This window comes from Telopea speciosissima, chromosome 4, assembly GCF_018873765.1.
Source record: "Telopea speciosissima isolate NSW1024214 ecotype Mountain lineage chromosome 4, Tspe_v1, whole genome shotgun sequence".
Classification (NCBI taxonomy): domain Eukaryota; kingdom Viridiplantae; phylum Streptophyta; class Magnoliopsida; order Proteales; family Proteaceae; genus Telopea; species Telopea speciosissima.
The window spans coordinates 18828927-18849247 of record NC_057919.1 but is presented as its reverse complement, the minus strand read 5'-3'; the positions used below and the strand labels follow the sequence as shown (position 1 = coordinate 18849247).

The window sequence follows — 20321 nt, the reverse complement described above, 5'->3', positions numbered from 1 at the left end:
CGAGAACCATTCTATGAGACCTTGAGCCAGCCTTGAAAGGAATGCAGTTCAAGTTCTTGATGTGTGATTCACTACTCTTGAGCTGTGTTTAAAGTATGTATTCTTGGAATGAATTCTAAGTCAATTTCACATTCTCGGGTGATAAAAATAGTTATTTTTATCGTCTAAGAATGAATGCATACCAAATACAACCTTGAATTTCATCTGTGTGACTCAAGCAGTATAGAGAACCTGAGCCAACCTCAAAAAAGAAATGCTGATGAATTGGCAATAATTGAACCAAATCTAAACATATATACTATACAGCACATTTTGACGAATACCCATAGAAATATTAGATTGACCCCTTCAACTTCTTCTTATTATCATTAGCGTTCTTTTTTCCTATATTATAGTAGATAAGGTTCTGATAATAAATATATGAAGAAAAAGAAAAAAGTCATAATAAAATAAGAAAAAACTAATTAAAGAAAAAAGAACGCCACCGCACCCTACTCCTGTGTCCCGACTCTTGACACATTGGTGTGTAAAATGACCATTACACCCTTTATCATTTTGCATGCCCCGACCTACGCGACTGAGGGGCCGCGTGTGGGTAATGTTCTCTTTTCCAATAATAAAAAATGGAAGCAGAGACCAACCACGGATTAAGGGATTGCGCGGCGCGTGACAGAGACTATAATAAATAGAGAGAGTGAGGTGGTTAGGTGAAGGGGTGGGGGGAGTGTTTGGGGTTCTCTTTTCTTTTCTTACCTCATTTCTTCGTAGAAAACTCGGGAAGGATACACCCGGGAAAAAAACAGAAGGAGCGACAGATGAAGGCCACGTGTCCATATCGATGATAAAAAAATCGCCGAAGCTTCATCCCAAGTTGATAAGAAGCTTATCGTAGACTTCCAATTCTTCTTCTTCTTCTTCGTATAAGAAAAAGCAAGCGCGTGTGTAGTGAGTGATCAGTAATTCTTTCTTTCTATAAAGAAAGATCCCTTTCTTCTCTCTCTCTCTCTCCATGGAATAGGTTTAGTTTATAAAGAGAAGAGCACAAACCTACCGCTTCTTCTAGAGCTTATTTCTTCCAAAGCTTCCATCAATTTCTCTCTTTCCCAATAAATCAATTCTATTCCTTCATCGACTGAGCCTCAGAGAAGCAGAGAAGCAGATAAAGTTTCGTTATGGTCGTGTGCCCGGTGAGTTTGAAGCGGAATCGGGATCGTCTTCTTCGTGACTTCGTTCACGAGGAGGAGTAATGGAAAAAGAAAGAAAGTGTGACGGTCTTCTCTACTCTCGATCTCACTGGGATCTCATGAACTCAACGGGCTTGTTGGTGATTGGTTTCTATTGCTGGGGTTGGGAGTTCTTGACTGCTCTTCTGCTTTTCAGTTGGCCTTCTTCTTCCTTCTAGAACATTTAATTCCATTTTATCTTAGGGTTTAAGAAGCAATCTTAATCTCTGTTTTAGGGTTTACAACCAACCAGTTTTATTATTATTTTTTGTTTCGATTGAGCCTGCCTGGAGAAAGGAATTAGCGAAGATGACGCAGCGATGTGTTCCGGCACCGTTCTTGACGAAGACGTATCAGTTGGTGGAAGATCCGATCTCCGACGATGTGATTTCCTGGAACGACACCGGAACTACCTTCATCGTCTGGAAACCTGCAGATTTCGCTAAGGATTTGCTTCCTAAGTACTTCAAGCACAACAACTTCTCCAGCTTCGTTCGCCAACTCAACACCTATGTACGTATTCTTCTCTCTCCTCTCTCTAGGATTGCTAGGGTATGCTCTAGAGTATTCTAGAAGAACTGCTATGGATATTCGCTAATTCCAAAAACAAAAGAAGATTCGTTCTCTTTTATTTTTTTGCTATCATGGGATTGGAATATACCGGTATGGTGGGTATCAAATTTTGCGGTTCTGATTAATTCATCGAGTAGAGTGGTGTACTTTTGTTCGAGATTCTAATCTGATGGCTCCCATTAAAGGATCAAGAAAGTAGCCATCGTTGGAAGGACTAGAAGTTTCCAGCTGGCGAAAGCCGAAACGTGTTGGAGTCAAATTTGTCAAAATTCTAAAACTAACCACTTTCCGAAATACGAGCCGGAAATTGCAAGGCGGCTCATTTGGATGGTTTTTGAGAAGATTAATTTTAATTATAATTAACTACACTAATTAACAACAAATGACGTTGTGATGTGATGTGAGCAGGGTTTCCGGAAGATAGTGCCGGACAGATGGGAATTCGCGAACGAGTCTTTCAAAAAAGGAGAGAAAGAACTACTCTGCGATATCCACCGGCGTAAGGCGGTGCCGGCGTCTCTACACGTCGGAAAATGCAACGGCAATGGAGGAGGAGGAGGAATGTCAACGCCGGCGATTTCGGGGGAGGATGTGGGGTCCACCTCGACCTCGTCACCTGGATCAAGGAACCACGCGTCAGATGAGACGACGGCTTCGGATCTGTCGGACGAGAATGAGAAGCTGAGGAAGGATAACAAGATGCTGAGTGCAGAGCTGGCGCAGACGAAGAAACAGTGCGAGGAGTTGATGGCTTTCTTGTCCAACTACCTCAAGGTGGGTCCCGAGCAGATAGACCGCATCATGTCGCAAGGGACCAATGGGCCCAGCCGTAATCCGTCGGTCGAGATTTGCCGTGACGGTGACAATATCAGTAACGACAAAAACATCAACGATGATGATGATGATGATGATGATGATGACGAAAAACTAAGTGGAGAAGAAAGGGAGGAGGAGGAGGTGGGGGAGGAAGAAGAAGTGAAGCTGTTCGGGGTTTGTTTGAGGATGAACAACAATAAGAGAGGACGTGGCCCTGAAGACTTGGGTGGGGCCGGGGGTGGGTCACCGATGAAAGTGGCGAGGGATTTCGAGGTGCCATGGATGAGGATATCTTCTTCACCAGGCGAGACCAGCAAGGTCTGCAACTGAAACTTTACAGATTGCTTCCAAATTCTAAATGGGTGCGTGTCGTACCGTAAGGACAAAGGCGTGCCAAACAACAATCACTGTACATTGATTCGATTCGTTTGAAAGAGAGATGTTTTGGAAAGAAAGAAATATAGAATGGTCTCTTTTTGTGTAAATCGTCATGATTCATGATGATATGAACTATGAGGTCCAGTTATAGCAGTAGTAGTAGTTTAAGGGTAATGGTGGAGTCTGGAAGAGACCCATAAAGCAGAAAAAAGGTTCTTTCTCAGACTCTTCAGTCGTGTGATAGTTTAGTTAAAGTAGTAGAAAGGTTTAGAAGATCTTCACATGGATGGATGGATACTTTCTTCCTTCTTCCTTTGTTTTCTTTTTCAGTCAATTGTGAATTTGTTATGATGATGATGATTGTAAAGGGTCTTGAATGGGAAACATAACTCTCACACACCATGATTTCTATCTCTCATCCCCTCTTTACTTTATGTACATTATATTCTCCTTTTCTATTATTAAACAATATTTTTATATTATGGAGTTAATGATGTATCATTGGTTTTGGTTTGACACCACCTGTTTGGGATTTTACAATTATTCGTCAAATTCTTTATAAACCCGAATAATACGTTGGAGTAGAAACTTAGTTTACAATGACAAGTATTAGTGGATCTGGTGTGAATCGGATCATCACCAACTAACCCATGACAAATGATATGTTTGAAAAACAAAGCAAACATTTGAAATCTTTGGTTTGGTTTGGTTTATTGACTTTTATTCACAAACAAACAAGTTAACCAAACATTTTTTCCCCATTTTGAAGACTATTATTAAATCTGGACTATTAGATTTCTCTTTCTTGTTGGCAAGTCATGAGTGACATCTCGACTGTAATTGTGTAAAGTAGGTTCTACAGGTCTTCTAGCTACCACGCGTAGTGGTCGACCGCTGGGTACTTGGAACTTAAAGCATGAAACATGGAGTCTAATCGATCTCTATGGAAGCTTTGGAAATGGAATCCACATTAGCATTTACATGAAGAATTCATTTTTTGGGGGACCATCAATTTCAAGTTTTCCAAATTAGCGGATTACGTGTGACCAACGCAACAGCTAATATAAATTAATTAGTATTAATCTTTACTAATTGTATTAATTGTTATTTGGGTGGTTGAGTTGGAGAATGACAATACCCATTTATTTGGTCATTCCACTCCACTAATGATTCAACCCATCAGCAGGGAAAGAAAGTTTCAGGACCATTGAGATACTCTCTCAAATATGTCTAGTCTCTTTATCTTCTTCTTGTTCCTTCTTCAGTACTTTTTACTCTTTCCAAGTTGTATTCAATTCTCTATTTGGATTGTTCCATGAAATTAAAGTGAACAGAAGGAACACAATTAATCAGAATAATGGAAACTAAAGGGTATTTAATTGGCCAGTGGCCACCATTAGTATAGTCCCGTGACTAATTTTAATGGAGGAGAGCGAAGGTCTTAATGTCTTTATTGCATAAAAGTTTTGTATGTTTCTAATGCTTTATTCTTCACTAACCAATCAATGAATAGTAAAAGTGTGAAAACTAAAGTTTTGGATTCAATGAACAGCTCCTCTCTCTCTCTCTCTCTCTTATTATAAGGGAAAAGGTTGGGCACGTCACTAGATTGCGTAGTATGTATCATCTTCTCTCCTTTATTTAACCCTATGATTGGTGTATGCCGTTAGCTTACCGAAAGCTGGGGGCATTACCCAATCCTCTCCCATATCATAATAAGAGGATGTATAAAAATTTAACATCCAAGCATATATACCTAGATGGGAAAATAAAATACAATAAAATTCTAAAATTCCACCTTCGACATAGCTATCAGCAAAATTTAAGATAAATAAAAGAACATTATTAACTCAGGGATCCACTTTCGGCATGGCCATGAGCAGAACTTTGATACAACACAATTCTAAAAAACTATGTAGCTTCCCAAATTGCCCAAGAGAGCAAAACTTAGTGATCAACTTTCAAAACAAAACCGTTGTCCTGACCGTCCCAAATTATTAATATCATCACAAACATATCTAGGACTAGAGACTCAAGAGAAAGAAGCTTGTTGTCGAACACTCGTTTTAACCGTCTTATTTACAACTCTATTTCTCCAAAAGAGATAAAAGTCATACCTTTGCTGAACTCTCAAATAGATACATCATAAAGGTCCAACCATTACCGAAATCTCAAAGAGATACTTCTGGCATTGTAGGTATTCTCTCTCTCTCTCTCTCTCTCTCTCTCTCCCCCTTCCATATTGATTATCCCTACCCATTCTCTCCCTCCATTCCTCTCTGATAACTCACCCAAATATTTCATTTTGATTTCAGGGAAAGTATTGTGTTGATTTGTTTTAGAGTTTAGGGAAAACATCATCTTGTTTCCACTAAATTCGGCATTGACGGCGTGATTTGAAGATGCCACAAAATGAATTGAATCAAAGAGTGGGTTGTACCAGTGCCTTAGTAATCCAAGGACTTTTTCAAATGCAATGCCAAGAAAAAAGAAAAAGGAGAAATCAAATTAATTTACTCTCCAGATACAGCTATGGTAAAATGTTTACAAACCCTCCATTAACGCCCAATGACGCCTCTTTTGAGATGCTTTCATCTTGCCATTGAAGGACTGTAGAGATCTTCACTTTGACTAAGAATATAGTATTGTTGAAGAGTAACCTCAACAGGTTCTTTCAAGGAAAAGAACAGGAACCATTTACAATTACACTACTCCTAAACAAGAAAAGATAAAAGATAAACATAAATTGCAAATTGTTTGATTGATTTGTGGATCCCTTCTTCATCGCTATCATCATTTATATAGTTGTAGCTGGCAATCCCTTGTAGTCATTAGGTGGTTAAGTAACTTCCTATCTCCATCCCTTTACATTTGAATTTAAATTTGAACACTTGCAGGTGGTTCTGTAACTGCACATAACCTCCTTCACCACCTTCCCACTTTGTTGTTCAAATTTCAAAAAGGAACCCATTACATGACACGTACAATGCACGACCTTGAAGTATGCATGGTTTTTTAGGTCATTGATGGTTTTCTGACCGTTTTCGGTCGTGATCTTTTGTTTTTCTGACTGTTTTCAGTCATGACCATTTTCTGGCCGTTTTCAGTCATTGACCGTTTCTGACCGAACTGATCGTTCTTGCCTTTTCGGTCATTGAACGTTTACTGACCATTTTCGATCCTTGATCATTTTTTCGATCACTAATTAACATATTAGTTTTGACTGAAATAGATTTCGGTCTATTTCTCTATTGATCGAAATAGACCAAAAATGAGGTGTAAACACATCTACCCTTCCGTTTTTTAGAGATGGTTATCTCCCCTCTCTCCATTTTTTTTCTATGATGAATGTCAGGGATTGTATTTTTACTATATGAGTGTCATTGTCGGCTTGTCGCTATGGGTTTATGTGCTTTACAATAGTGCTTTATTGTCTGAGATTGCTTGGAGATTGTGGACTGAATGTGACACTTTATTATCTAGGTTTCTCAAGGCTATATATTATCCTTAATATATATAACTTCTTACATACTACGGTTGGGAACTCCCCAAGTTGGGGTTGGGGCAGCTAGCATAATAGAAGGGCATGAAGTTTTAAACTTTGGGCTTTGTTGGCTTGTGGGTAATGGAGATGCTATTAATATTTGGCGAGATAAGTGGATTCCCTCATTTGATGGTTGCAGTCTTGCAGAGTAACAACTCCTTAACCCAATGGTGTCTTGTTCAACAGGGTTTCCCAATTGATTGAGCATCCCTCTATTTCCTCATGAGGATAAGCTTGAGTGGTTTGCCTAAAAAAATGGGCTCTTTAGTGTGGACATTGCATATCATCATACCCTAAGCATTATTATGCACTCTTAAAATAAGAGTGAGAGTGAACAATATGAGTTCTCCTCTTTTCCCTCACTGCGGGGTGACGTTTGCTATCATGATCTTCCACCCTTAAATCTTTTTCTTTAATACTTCTATCTACCCACCTACTACCCTCACTCTCTTTATTGCGTTCTCTTTGGGGTTTGGCGTGGACAGACTTTGTGGGAATATGTACTGACTTACTACCTCACCCCATTCTCATTTTCACCTGCCTTAATGCAACTATCACTTTCTCGCCTTTCTGTTGTTTTCTATTTTGGTGTTTTGGCTTTCTGTGCCTACATGATGGGCTTCCATGTGTCGGGATTGGCTTGTCGTGCTTTTTCTTCATATGCTTTGGCTCAATTCTGTGTCTAGAGTCCTGCTGCTGCGTTGCTTGCGCTTCTTTTTTTGTTTTTTCTGCTTTTACCGTCCGGTTTGATCCTCTTGGTAGGGTCTTGCTAAGTTATTCGTTTGTTACTGTTTCTTCTATCTATTGTTTGGTTTGTTGTCTTTCCCTCCATGTTGCCTCATAGCAGGCCCCTTCAAAGATCCGCTGGCTCTCGCATTCGACGTCCGTATCGTAGTCGGCGCAGATTAGACTTTGGATATGGCTGGAACTTGAATCATCCTCGTCAGGGGTCACCCGACGACATTCCCTTGGAATCGAACTGGACTTTCAATCAAGAGCTGCTGGCACAAGGGATTCAAAGGAAGAATCTTAACTTCTTATACAGTCTGGATCACCCAGTGGTGTTTGGCTTCACGGTGGGACACCCTAAACCATCTTTGGAGTTATTTTGTTCCCAGCTTCTCAACATTTGGAGGCCGATGGGAGTGACTGATTACCATTGGCTCGGGGATGGAATGTTTGTTTTACACGTCCTCAACCACACGTCGCATGATCGGCTCATCTCCTTATGCCCTTGGTGGTGTGGGCAAGGGCTTGTCTATCTCGTTCCTCATGCCTTGATGATGCCTTGTTCACCAGTGAACGTGAGACGATTCCGATATGGATTCAAGTTAGCCCTGTCCCGGTGGAAGCTTCTTCGGCTGAATCTCTTCGCCAGGCTATTTTATTTGTGGGTAAAGTGGTCAAGCTCTATCTCCAGCATGATGTCGGGCTCCCTCGTACGGTTGCTCGAGTGAAGGCCTTAATCAAATGGAGGCATCCAGCCTGTCTCCACTCCAAGATCCGAAACGATCACAGTGATCTTCTCCCTATGAATCTCAAGTATGAGGCTCTACAGATTTGTTCCATTTGTGTCTGTTTGTTCCATTTGTGGCTGGAGTTTGCTCGGCTCCCTCGACTTCTGATCACCGGTTTGATCAAGCTATTACACGGCCACTTCGGTTTAACTTCACTGGTCTTGAGGGGTTTCTTTCTTGTGCTTCGGTGGATGTGGGTGATTGGTGTTTTGAGAATGACTCGTACTTTCGAAATATTTCAGAGCCGATTATTACTGAAGTATGTGATGAGGAAGTTCTTCCAATGGATGGAGCTTCTGCTCTACCACTTGCAGACATGGAATGGGAGTTCTCTGAGGCTGACGCTACGGGGATCGATCTCAACGCTGGCTACTTCGAGCAAGACCTCCAGTGGCCTCTACTAGAGCTACCTTCGGCGGATTAGGTTGTTGGCGACACCATCTCATCGACGGATGAGTTTCTTGCAACTTTACTGTTGGAGCCCCCGACTACTGCCTTGTCTACTTAACTGGGCCCTGCTGCTGCATCTCCGGTGCTGGTGACCCCTGATGTACGTTCGCTCTCTCCTTTGGATTTGGATCCCTCCTACGAAGTCCAGTCTGCTCCGTTACCTTCAGTCCGGCATGTCGACCAGAATGCGATCTTTGAAGGGAGCCTCGTCTGTGAGCCTCCCCTCAAGAAACTAAAGCTATCCCCTTCTCCTGCTGTGCAGCCCTTGCTTCAAGAGTTTTCTAATTTTTGCGCTTCTTTGCTCCAAGTGTTATCCTTTTCTAGTGATCCTACCTCCCTCTTGGTGATGGTCCATGACTGGTTGGGTGAACTTCGGGTGGGGGGTGGTGAAGGTAGTGAGGTGTCCACAAATATGGCCTCATCTAGGCTGGTTCAGATTCTCACTACAAGTCTGGAAGCGCCAAACCCTGTAAGATTATCCCTTGTCTGTCATTGGCTCTTTAACTTTTATTGCATTTTCCTTATTTCATTGCTTGCCTAGTGTTTTTGCATCTGGAATCTCAACATTCGTGCTTCCTGTAGATGCTTTGTTCCACGCAGACTGTTTCATTTTTGTACGTACTTTGTCTTTCCTTCTATAATGATAATTTTTGCTTGAAATATTCATGGTTGTAATAATAAGTTTACACGTAAATGTTTAGCCTTTCACTTCTCTAAGTATAAACCTGATGTTGCCTTTCTGTGTGAAACTAAATGTTCTGATCATGATAGCATACGTCATTTGTCCCCCTTTGCATCTTATGTTTCTGTTAAGTTTCAAAATAGCTCAGGGTCACATGGGAAAAAAGGTGGCCTTTGGGTGTTGGCTCAGGCTGCTGTTTCAGTATTACAATGTGTTTGCTTGGATAATGTTATAGCTTTACTGATTGGTGAATCTTCGTCTCAGGCTTTTTGGATTGTTTGTATCTGTGCTCCTCCTCATGCTGTTGATAGAATTGCTTATTGGACTGCTTTATGAGACTTTCTTTCCTCCTTAACTCAACCTTTCTGTATTATTGGGGATTTTAATGAGGTTCTCCAGGCTGAGGACAAGATGGGGGGTGCTCCTTTTTGTGTTGTCCAAATCGGGTTGTGAGCTTTCAGGTCTTATTCAGACTTTGACTCTGGAAGAAGTTCTTTTACCAGGATCGAGGTTCACATGGTCCAATAAACAGAAACCACCATATCTCATTAAGGAATGTTTGGATCGGGTGTTTGCTTCTAGGTCTTGGTTTGATCTCCTTCCTTTTACCATCCTGAGTAAATTGTCTTCCCTTGGCTCCGACCACAATCCTATTTGTTTGAATACCGTTGCCGCTCGCCGTTCCTACAAAAAACTTTTCCATTTCCATGAAGCTTGGACCGCACATCCAGAATTTTTTTATTTTTGTACTTCAACCTGGAATTCTCTACATTATGATTCCTTACCTTGTAAACTTTCTTCCCTTTCTAACAAACTGAAACGATGGAATAAGGATGTTTTTGGCCATGTTGACAATCTTAAAACCAATTTCTTTTTGTCTCATCTTTCGGAGTCTGAGCGGATGACCCCTGACCCTTGTGCCATCAAACGAGTGATTCAGAAATTGAATTGGATCTTTGAGGCGGAAGAATTGTTTTGGCTCCAAAAGTCCAGACATTTCTATATTAAAGATGGAGATCGCAATACCAGGTTTTACCATTTGATTGCAAAAACCAATCTCCGACAGCGCTGCAATATCTCCATTAAGGATGACTCTGGAATTTTGGTTGAGGACCCTAAAGCTGTTGCACACATCTTTGCCACCCATCTTACACAGTTGTTTACCACCTCTAATCCCCTGGATGCCAGCTTTATGGAGTGTCTCTTTCCTCCTGTGTTTCAACCAGGTGAATCGGATTATCTCTGTACTTCTCCTACGCTGGACGAGATTAAAAAGGTAGTTTTTCGCTTGGTCCTTTGAAAGCTCCAGGTATGGATGGTTTTAATGCTGGGTTTTTTCAAAAATTTTGGGATATCATTTCTCTTGACATACATAGAACAGTGGTTGAATTTTTTCATTCTGGCCTGCTTCCACCTGGCATGAATCATACCCTTATCTGTCTGATTCCAAAAAAGGATCAAGCTTCCTCAGTTAGTGATTATAGACCCATTAGCCTTTGCAATGTTTCATATAAAATTATCTCTAAGTTACTTGCTACTAGACTTAAAACTTGTCTCTAGTCTTTTATTTCACCTTTTCAGGCTGCTTTTATTCCAGGAAGACAGATTGTTGATAATATTGTTCTGGCACAAGAGATTTTTCATTTCTTTAAGCACACTAAAGGTAAAGAAGGATTTGTTGCCATAAAAATTGATATGTCCAAGGTGTATGATCGAATTGAGTGGAGTCTTATTACTTCTTTGTTTAGATTCTTAGGATTTGGTGATAAATGGATCCATTTGGTGTCTTCTCTTATCTCTACTACCTCTTTTTCTATGAAGTTGAATGGGAGCCCCTTTGAATATTTTCATGCCTCTAGGGGGCTTCGAAAAGGTTGCCCCCTCAGCCCCTTTCTGTCTATTGTCGCAATGGAAGTTTTGTCTTGCTTGCTTTCTGCATATCGAGATCTTGATTCTTTTCGTGGGGTCAAAATATCACGTGCAGGTCCTGAGATCTCCCATCTCCTGTTTGCAGATGACATTTTTATATTTTGTCGTGCTAATCAAGAGGATTTGCTTTCTATCAAGGCTATTTTAGATCTCTTTTCCGATCTATCTGGTCAAGAGCTTAACTTTACTAAGAGTGAAATCCATTTCAGTAAAAATGTCCCCGCTTCTTCTCGTGCTTTCCTTTCATCGGTCATTGGTATTAAGGAAATGTCTCGGGATTCTTTGTACTTGGGAACGAAATTGTTTCATAATAAGTCTAAGGTTAGACAACTGGATGGATTGATCTCACGCTTGTCTGGTAAACTTACCTCTTGGAAGACTACGTCTCTTTCATTCGCTGGACGGGGTGTTCTCATTCAACCTGTGTTGGCCTCGACCCCGGCCTATCTGATGCAATGTTATCGCTTCCCGCGTCAGATTTGTCAGAAAATTTACTCTATCTGCCTTCAGTTCTGGCTGGGTAATGGTGGGGCTAAGAAAATATCTTCTCTTATTTCTTGGGATAAGATGTGTAGACCCAAGGCCTTGGGGGGGTTAGGTTTTCGGAAAGCTGAACACCATAACCAGGCCCTGCTTTTAAAATTGGGATGGCGGTTAATTAACGAACCATCTTCCTTGTGGGCCAGAGTGTTAAAAGCTAAGTACTTTCCTAAAACCAGTCTTTTCGATCCTAGGACTGTTGCAAAAAAGGGTTCCTGGACCTGGAATAGCATCGCTCAGGTAACTCCAGTTCTTGCACAGTTGGTCGGCAAAAGGGTTGGAAATGGTTGTGCGACTTCTTTTTGGTATGATAAATGGATCCCCTCTCTGACAAACAATCTTGCATCTCTAACCTCCAAGCCGGTATCATTGAAATCTAAATTTTGAACTGTTAGCCATTTCTGGGATGGTACTGCTTGGAACTTGGATCTCATCAATGATAGTACCTGTCAACAATTTATTACCCCTCACATCAATTCGATTAGGTTATCTGATTCTAATGATCAGTGGTATTGCCTTAAGACCAAGTCTGGCCTCTTTTCCACTAATATGGCTGCACGACATTTAATTTCCTCATCTGCTTGCACTTCTACTAATTTTGTTAGTTGGTGGAATTTTTTTTGGAAGCTCCCTATTCATCCTAAGTTTAAAATTTTCTTTTGGCGTGTGCTAAATGCAGGACTTCCTACCAAGGATATTGTATCGAAATGGAGCCAGATTGACTCGACCTGTGCTCTCTATGGAACTGGTGTTGAATCTATATGACATCTTTTCCTTTCTTGTGATTGGGTCAAACGCATCTGGGCGGCTGGACCATTGGGGCTAAGGCCCGACATTTTGGGTTTTGACTCTATTTCTTTGTTTTGTCGGTTCTTCTATTTCCATTTTAAGTCCAACAAACCTACTCTAGTCTGGTTTTTTAGTATTTTCATTATTTCTTGCTATTACATCTAGACCTGTAGAAACAAAGTATTGGGTGGTTCCCTAGATCCTAATCCTCTATGTATTATTAAACTTGTGTCTAAGTGGATTGCTGATCTTAATCTCTATGACTTGGGTTGTTTCTCTCGGAATGACTTAATGCATCATACGATGTACCCTTTAACGCCTTCTGTTTTTACTCTTCCTAATTATGATTTTATTATCTTAATCTGTGCAGGATTCAGTTCCCCTGGACTGATCGAGGTCGGATGGTCCTTTCTCTTTTTGGTTGACGATAGATTTAAGTTTTTTGATGCAAGGAAGGTGATATGTCAGGATGACCTGGCAACATGTATTTTTGCTATCCGTAAGGGTATCGACCATGCTACTAGAATTGGATTGCAGATTAAGGAAATTTGGTGTGACAATTGGTGGATCACTGAATCTCTCCAACTCTAACTAAATGCCAGTGGCCATTGCACATATTTCCTAAACTATTGTATATTTTGGACCTAACTCAAAATGTACGTTTTAGGTTTAGTGCTGATACTTTTAGTATGATAGTTGCCAAGAACTTGGCACAGAATGTGTGTAGTGACAACTGTCAATAGGTGGTTTATAAATATATATATATATATATATATTTACTTTTTTTCATCAAAAAAAAAAAAAAATAAATAAAGAGTGAGAGAGCAAATGATTCAAATTCTAAGAGCTATCGGATGGAGTACAATGCACGGCCGTGCACTCAAACACATGGCCGCGCAAAATGATCACCCTGCATCCATAGAAAACTGGAAATACCTAGGACTCCCATGGAGCATGATTGTCATTTCCCGTGACCCTGTGTCTCGGCGGAGGGCATGCTCCGGATCAAATGCTTCAATTTTCAAGACCATCTGCTGCATGCGGTTGGATTTTCCATGCTGATTAGGTATTCTCTGTCGTCATTATTTGTTTAGTCGTTACACTGAGTGTTGTGTTCAGACTTTTCAAGGTTTGACTGAGGACAAAGACCTGACTCAGAACTCAGAAGCCTAAACCCAAACCCAAAAATCATTTATACTCTTTTATGATCCAGCCAGTTTGAAACCCTTCAATTCCATCTCCCTCTGTCTTGGGTTTGTCTTCAAACCTGAAATTTTGAAGTTTCCCAGAATCTAATGGTTTTTGGTCAACCTACCTTTCCCTGCTCCCAACTTCCTTTACTTGTATAGCTATATGTGGAAGAAAGAGAGAAACAGGGAGTGACGAACAACTTGTTGATGGGTTTCGGAATAGGGCAGCGAGGGACAAGAACAGCAACGACCCGTGACGGAGTTGGAGTCTCTGGTGTTGTTCCATCCCCCAACAAGAAAAGATGGTCGAATCTGATGCCCTTCTTTGTAGCCTTCGTCGTTATCGCCGAGGTCGCCTTCTTGGGTCGCCTCGACATGGCTGAGAAAGCTGCTATGGTCTACAATTGGACCGACTCCTTCTATTCATCTTCTTCAACTGTGTCTACCGTTTCTTATTCGCCTGCTCGTGGGACTGCCTTAGAGTTGCCAACACAGGAAGAAGCTTCCACTTCTTCAACACACGATTGGACTGAGAATTGCGAGGAGTGGTTGGAGAGAGAGGATGCTGTGACCTATTCTAGAGACTTTCGGACTGAGCCTATTTGGGTTTCTGGTGCGGAAAAGGTTTCTTCTTCTGTCTTTTTACCCCCTTTTCTTTTATGCTTTTTCAATTGTTTTTGTGTATTTCCTTTGCAATTTTTATTTCAAGTTTTATCTTTCTGATAATTGGTCACATGAATTTAATGCACTGGATTCTGTTGTTATTCATAAAAAAAAATAAAAAAATAAAAATAAAAGTAAAATAAAATAACTTTAAAGGGTTTGTATATGGGGTTAGCAACTGTTGCGTCAAGAAATCGTCGAGCGGTCCTGCGAGTGCCGTCACCTGCAAGTGGACCAAAGGGGTCAATCAGAGAGAACCGGTGTGGTCCCGGCCTAGGGCTCTCCGATGCCAAAGTTAGATCTCCTGGCGCAAACAGATGAATAGTGATTATTCAGTATGAGTTTAGATGTCCTTTATGGGGTTGTGTACCTTTGCCTTTTATAGTAGCATATGGCGGTGTGGAGAGTCCCCGTTTGATTGACGATTGTGCCGTTGAGTGGATAGAGGCCCTGGGTAACGGGGCTCTATCCTGATTGGCCATCTCCCCGCGGGAGGGAGTGTCCTGGTGGCATCAGGATCCTTGGTGGATAGATATCCGCGTGTGGTGATAACGTCCTTGGTGCTTGAATCCGTCTGGATGACGTGACCTCTAAGGGTCTAGAGTCCTGGTAGTGACATGAGTCTTAGCGATACGATCGGGGTCGTAGATGGGTGGCCCCCACCTCAGGTGCCCATGATGCTGCGCCTGGGTGAGGCCGCGCCCTGGTGAGGAGGCCGCGCCTGGGTGAGGCCGCGCCCCTGGTGAGGAGGCCGCGCCTGGGTGAGGCTGTGAGGAGGCCGCGCCCTGGTGAGGAGGCCGCGCCTGGGTGAGGCCGCGCCCCGGATGTGTGGCCGCGCCCGAGTAGTGGCCGCCCCCGAATGGTGCTGGGACTCCGGTTCGTTCCCCTTGGCTATGGGGCGGGTGTCTATGACACGTGGCGGTCGTTGATTGGCCCTGTGAATATTGGATGTATCAGCAACCTAGCATTTGAACCTAAACGAGTGACTTGCCACTGTGGAAGTCATACTTGGTAACATTGACCTACTGCAGTATTCTTGCTGCCATCACACATATCAAGTAGCCTAAGACAATGCATAGAAATGTGCCTTAGTACTTTTCATCTCCTTGCAAGTCCCGGGGGGGAGGGGGTGGGTTGGTTGGAAGAGATTAGGTTGCACTATTGAATTTCAACCGTAGAGCTTGTTTCTTGATGAAAAATGCGAGGAACCAACAACAGGAGCTGTTGACCACCAACAAAATTTTGAAAGTGTTCACCAAATGGGGAAGAAAAACTTCGACAAGGTTGTTTAGTATTGTTACTTACAAATACGATGTTGGTATAATTTATCCCTTGTTGTTGGTTAGACTCCTGGAGAATCTGATCTATTTCACCAAAAACATGTTTCAGTTCCTTGAATAAAATCATTACTTGGATCTTCAATCTATGCCACAGAAATTCCTCATGAACCTTGTTGTGCGTTTAAATTTTAAGAAAATATTTCCCTCCTTTTATAATACCCTACCCCTAGGGGGAGTCGAATCCCCACTGCCTCCTTGAAAGAGAGATGTCCTAAACCGCTAGACAATGGGGGCATGCCTGCTTGACTGCCATCATACCATGCTCATCTCATAGTATGAACAGTTTGTTTGTAAACCTGACAACTTTCTTAATGAAAATTATAGAAAGCTTACGACTACTAATGTATGGTTCTTAATTGTGCTGACTCTTTAGCCCACTGATTGCTTTTGCCATCCCTTTGGAAGCACGGCTTGATTTCCAGTTGTGATGTAATTTTTTTAAGACTGAGTTTAGTATTCTTTTGAGGTGTGTGGTCTTAAAAATATCTTAAGACCCAGCTGCTGATATAATAAACTTCCATGCAGGAGTGGAAGACTTGCGCTGTGGGATGTAGGTTTGGATTTGATCATCAGTCAGGAAAGAAGCCCGATGCTACATTTGGTTTGGCTCAAGAGGCAAGGATAGCTAGCGTTATTCGGTCCATGGAATCCTCTCATTATTATGCAGAGAACAGCATTGATCAGGCACGACGGTGGGTAAGCACAGTCTGAAATGGCTTTCTCTTCCTATTGGGACTTGGTATACTTGTCCAAAGTTGGTTTTCTATGGCCACTTTCTGGATGCTTCTATGGAGTCAAAAGACCTTCATTATTGCATGTTGCTGTGTTTATTGGGATTTTCTGATGCTATCTATAATGTGCTAAAGTTGGGACTTTGACAAAAGGGTATAAAGACTGGACATAGTTAAACGAACAAAAATTAAGGTACTATATGACATTTTATTTTGTTATCATTTTGGAAAGAAGATGAAGGGGTCTGTCTGATTGTAGCAAATAAACTATGTGACAAAATCAGATATTACAAACCAATATCTTTGAAGAAGGAAAGAGAAGAAGGAAGAAGAACAGAACCGAGAGAAAGAAAAAGAAAAAGAACACGATAGGAGAAAAGGGGAGAGAATCCTAGGCCACGATAGGATTCAGGATTGTGCCTATTGTGGTCTATTCCATTTTCCACAGTATATGTCATATTAGGAAACCTAGAGCCCGCTTGATAACCTTACGAGAAATAGTTTTTGGTGTTTTTCCATTCCGAGAAACGGGAAAACACCCAAAAACCCGCTTGATAACGAAGTGTTTTTTGTGACTGTTTTTGGAAACATAAATCAAAATTTATGCTCCCTGGAAGACTTTTGACAGAACATGTCCAACATGTTCTGTCATTTCTGGGCTCAAAATTGGAAAAGTGTGCCTAATAAAATCGTGAGTGAAAGGAAAAAAGGACAGCCTTCTCATATACTCTCTTCGTCCTCACGGCCAGCCATAACCGCTTCTTCTCATCGTCTCCTTCAACGACTACTGCAGAACCAGGTCGAAGAGTCTCATCCAGGTACTCTCGCTCTCTCTCTCTCTATCTCGCCCTCTGTCTCTCTCTGATCTGGTCTGATCGTCTTCATGGAAGACCATAGAAGGTGTGATTTTCATGTAAGGGAACTCTTAGGTTCAACGATGACAGTGGAAGCCAGTATTGGCTCGAAATGTGTACAAAAAACCCCATTCCCCTTCTCAGGACACTCATCGTTGAACCCTAGATCTAAAAAATCTCGGGTTATTTGTGACCCCTGATACTGATTCCCCCCAAATCCCCATCTCCCAGAAGAGAAAAATTACATTTTTAATCAACAAATAACATACATTACATAATTCATTAACAGAATGGCCTGATTTTTAAGTACCAAACCAGAATTTATTCATATCTCATAGAAGGTCTCCTCTCAGGACTGGTCTGAACGCAGGCCAGAGCAATTTTCAGAACTGCAACCATCTCCTCTTCCCTGTCAAATTCTCCAGCCAAAAAGGGGTCCAAGACATCTGATAATGGCTTTTTTTCCTCAATGCAGAGCTGTATCCACCGAACCAGATCCATTTCTGATGTGCCCATTTGGATCACTGATGATCTTCCAGAAATCAATTCCAGTAAAATCACCCCATATGCAGAGAATGTAGGAAGAATGGGTAATTAATTGAGGCCTTGGGGGTAGATATAGATGAGAGTAATTAGTAATGGTGAGAGAGAGAGAGAGTCAAAAAAGTGCAAAGAGAATGTCAAAATGTTAAGTTAAGGTTGGTGACTTTTGTTTTCTGGAAACGTTTCCAGAACAGGTTTACCAAGCGGGTCAAAAACGGTTTCTCAGCACAGAAAATGCAAAAACTGTTCTGCTGTTTCTCAGCACATAACCAGAACAGAAACACCTGTAAGGTTATCAAGCGGGCTCTTACTCTTAGTATGAAACCTACTAAGACTCTAATTACAACTTAAACAAATAATAATATCTTAAAAGTAAAACTATATAACTCAACATCAAACTCCTTTCTCTCACGACTTAACAGTAACTGTAACTCGCCCCTCACGGTACTGCTTAACACTCCCCCTCAAGCTCTAAGCTCCAGCTTGGAACAACAAAGACAGACATAATTAGCAGAACCCAAATTGACCAAACAACCATATGTAGAAGCTAGTAGTCAGCAACACCACCTTCCTATCGTGGTATATTCCATTTTCCACAGTATATGTCATATTAGGAAACCTACTCTTAGTATGAAACCTACTAAGACCCTAATTACAACTTAAAAAAATAAAAATATCTTAAAAAGTAAAACTATATAACTCAACATCAAACTCCTCTCTCTCACGACTTAACAGTAACTCTAACTCCCCCTCACGGTGCTGCTTAACACTCCCCCTCAGGCTCTAAGCTCCAGCTTGGAACAATAAAGACAGACATAACTAGCAGAACCCAACTTGAACAAACAACCATACGTAGAAGCTAGTAGTCAGCAACACCACCTTCCAGTCGCAACATAATCATAAGCACACCAGCCATCAGCACAACAGTGGAAAAAAAATTTTCTGTCGAATAAATCCAGACAACAATGAGCAAAATAAGCGGTAGAGAATATCAACCGCAAGCCAAAATATCGCAGCAGCAACAACATCTTAAGCCCTTCTCAAGGAAGGCGAGTAGTAAGTAGTAATCTTCACAAAGAAGACAGATAAAAGTGCAACATAGGTTGCTGCGAACCACTGATAAAAGTGCATCATAGGTTGCTGCATACCACTGATAAAAGAGAGGCATAGGTTGCTGCGAGCCACTGACAAAAGAGAAGCATAGGTTGCTCCAAACCACAAGTAGCAGCATAGGTTGCTGACATAGGTTATTGTGAAGCACTGATAAAAGAGCTGCATAAGATAGCTTAACAAACTAAGAATATGAAAAATTGTAATAAACTCAGAACATCACAGAATTTGTTGTGTGGGTATCAGGGGACTAAATCTATCATGTCATACCTACGGTGCAGCTTTGAACCTTGCTTTTGTGAAGCCTTTTACTATGCGAACTTGTTCTTCTTTTGGGGATTCCTATAATGGCTTGAATGGTAGTAGATAGACAAGAACTTGGAACAAAATTTTCTATGTAAATGACTGTCTAGTCATACAGTTTCGGCAATCGAGACGACAAAACTGTTGGTGGTTCAATTTTATGAAGAGGACTCATTTTGTAGTCATCATATTTGGGCTTGCCAACATGGATCATGTTACTTGAGGGCTATTTACCCTGAGACAAAATTTTGATGCTGGTAGAAGACCCCATGCAGGCCTCCTTTATTATAATTTTTTTGACTGACATTGCGTGATAAAACTGGAAATTTGCAAATTAAACGACAAGAAAGTCAAGAAAACTGACATGATAATTGTCTTGTCTTTAGGAGAGGGTATAATGTTGTGATGACAACTAGTCTCTCGTCAGATGTTCCTGTTGGTTATTTCTCGTGGGCTGAGTATGACATCATGGCACCTGTGCAACCGAAGACTGAGAAAGCCCTTGCAGCTGCCTTCATTTCCAATTGTGCGGCTCGCAATTTCCGTCTGCAGGCCCTTGAGGGTTTAGAAAAATCAAATATCAAGATAGACTCTTATGGTGGCTGTCATAGGAATCGTGACGGAAGAGGTGCACACTCGACTGTGACTTATATTGTTTTATCATAATAATAATAATAATAGTAGTAGTAGTAGTAATAATAATAATAATTCACCCCCCAAAAAAAATAAAAAATAATAATAATAAAAAGTTTTATTATTATTATTATTATTATTGTGTACATTCTTGTCCAAAATGCATCTGCCAATTTTATAATTTTTGAGTCTTGAGGACTGGGAATATATAAGTTTTTGTATTGTGCACTGGCATCGTTTATCTCTTTCATTGTTTATTTATAGTAGGTTTTCAAATACTTATTGGTTATTCATTTCTTTATGTTGCGTTTGCCTTTAACTGTGTCCATAATTTGTTCTGTATTTATAGGTTTTGTCTTATATTTTTGTGTTTTTTTTTTATTGGTTTGAGGTTGTAAAGTTTATCAATTTTCTAGTTGTTAGCAAAATGCTTAACACTTATTTCGAAATTCGAAGAACAGTCAAAATTCTCTAATTAAATTTTGGTAAAGAAGATATCTCAAGACTTCCAAG

General features: G+C 41.0%; 2 protein-coding genes across 5 annotated transcripts in view; both read left to right on the top strand.

Moving 5' to 3' along the window:
• Window positions 1-1476: 1476 nt before the first annotated feature.
• On the top strand, window positions 1477-19871 carry LOC122658529 (heat shock factor protein HSF24-like). The gene is made up of 4 exons (XM_043853532.1): window positions 1477-1736; window positions 2205-2942; window positions 3171-3177; window positions 19851-19871. The coding sequence occupies exons 1-2, from the start codon at window positions 1533-1535 to the stop codon at window positions 2940-2942; spliced, it is 942 nt and encodes a 313-aa protein (XP_043709467.1). The 5' UTR covers window positions 1477-1532; the 3' UTR covers window positions 3171-3177; window positions 19851-19871.
• LOC122658527 (glycoprotein 3-alpha-L-fucosyltransferase A) overlaps window positions 13635-20321 on the top strand; it is a 52594-nt gene continuing 45907 nt past the window's right edge. For 2 of the 4 annotated variants that reach the window (XM_043853529.1, XM_043853528.1), the window contains exons 1-3: window positions 13636-14255; window positions 16160-16326; window positions 19562-19803. In XM_043853529.1, the coding sequence (XP_043709464.1) occupies window positions 13839-14255; window positions 16160-16326; window positions 19562-19803 (826 nt within the window). In that variant the 5' untranslated portion in view covers window positions 13636-13838. Of the gene's footprint in view, window positions 14256-16155; window positions 16331-19561; window positions 19804-20321 lie in introns of all 4 variants that reach the window. The other 2 variants (XM_043853531.1, XM_043853530.1) reach the window with 2 other exon arrangements.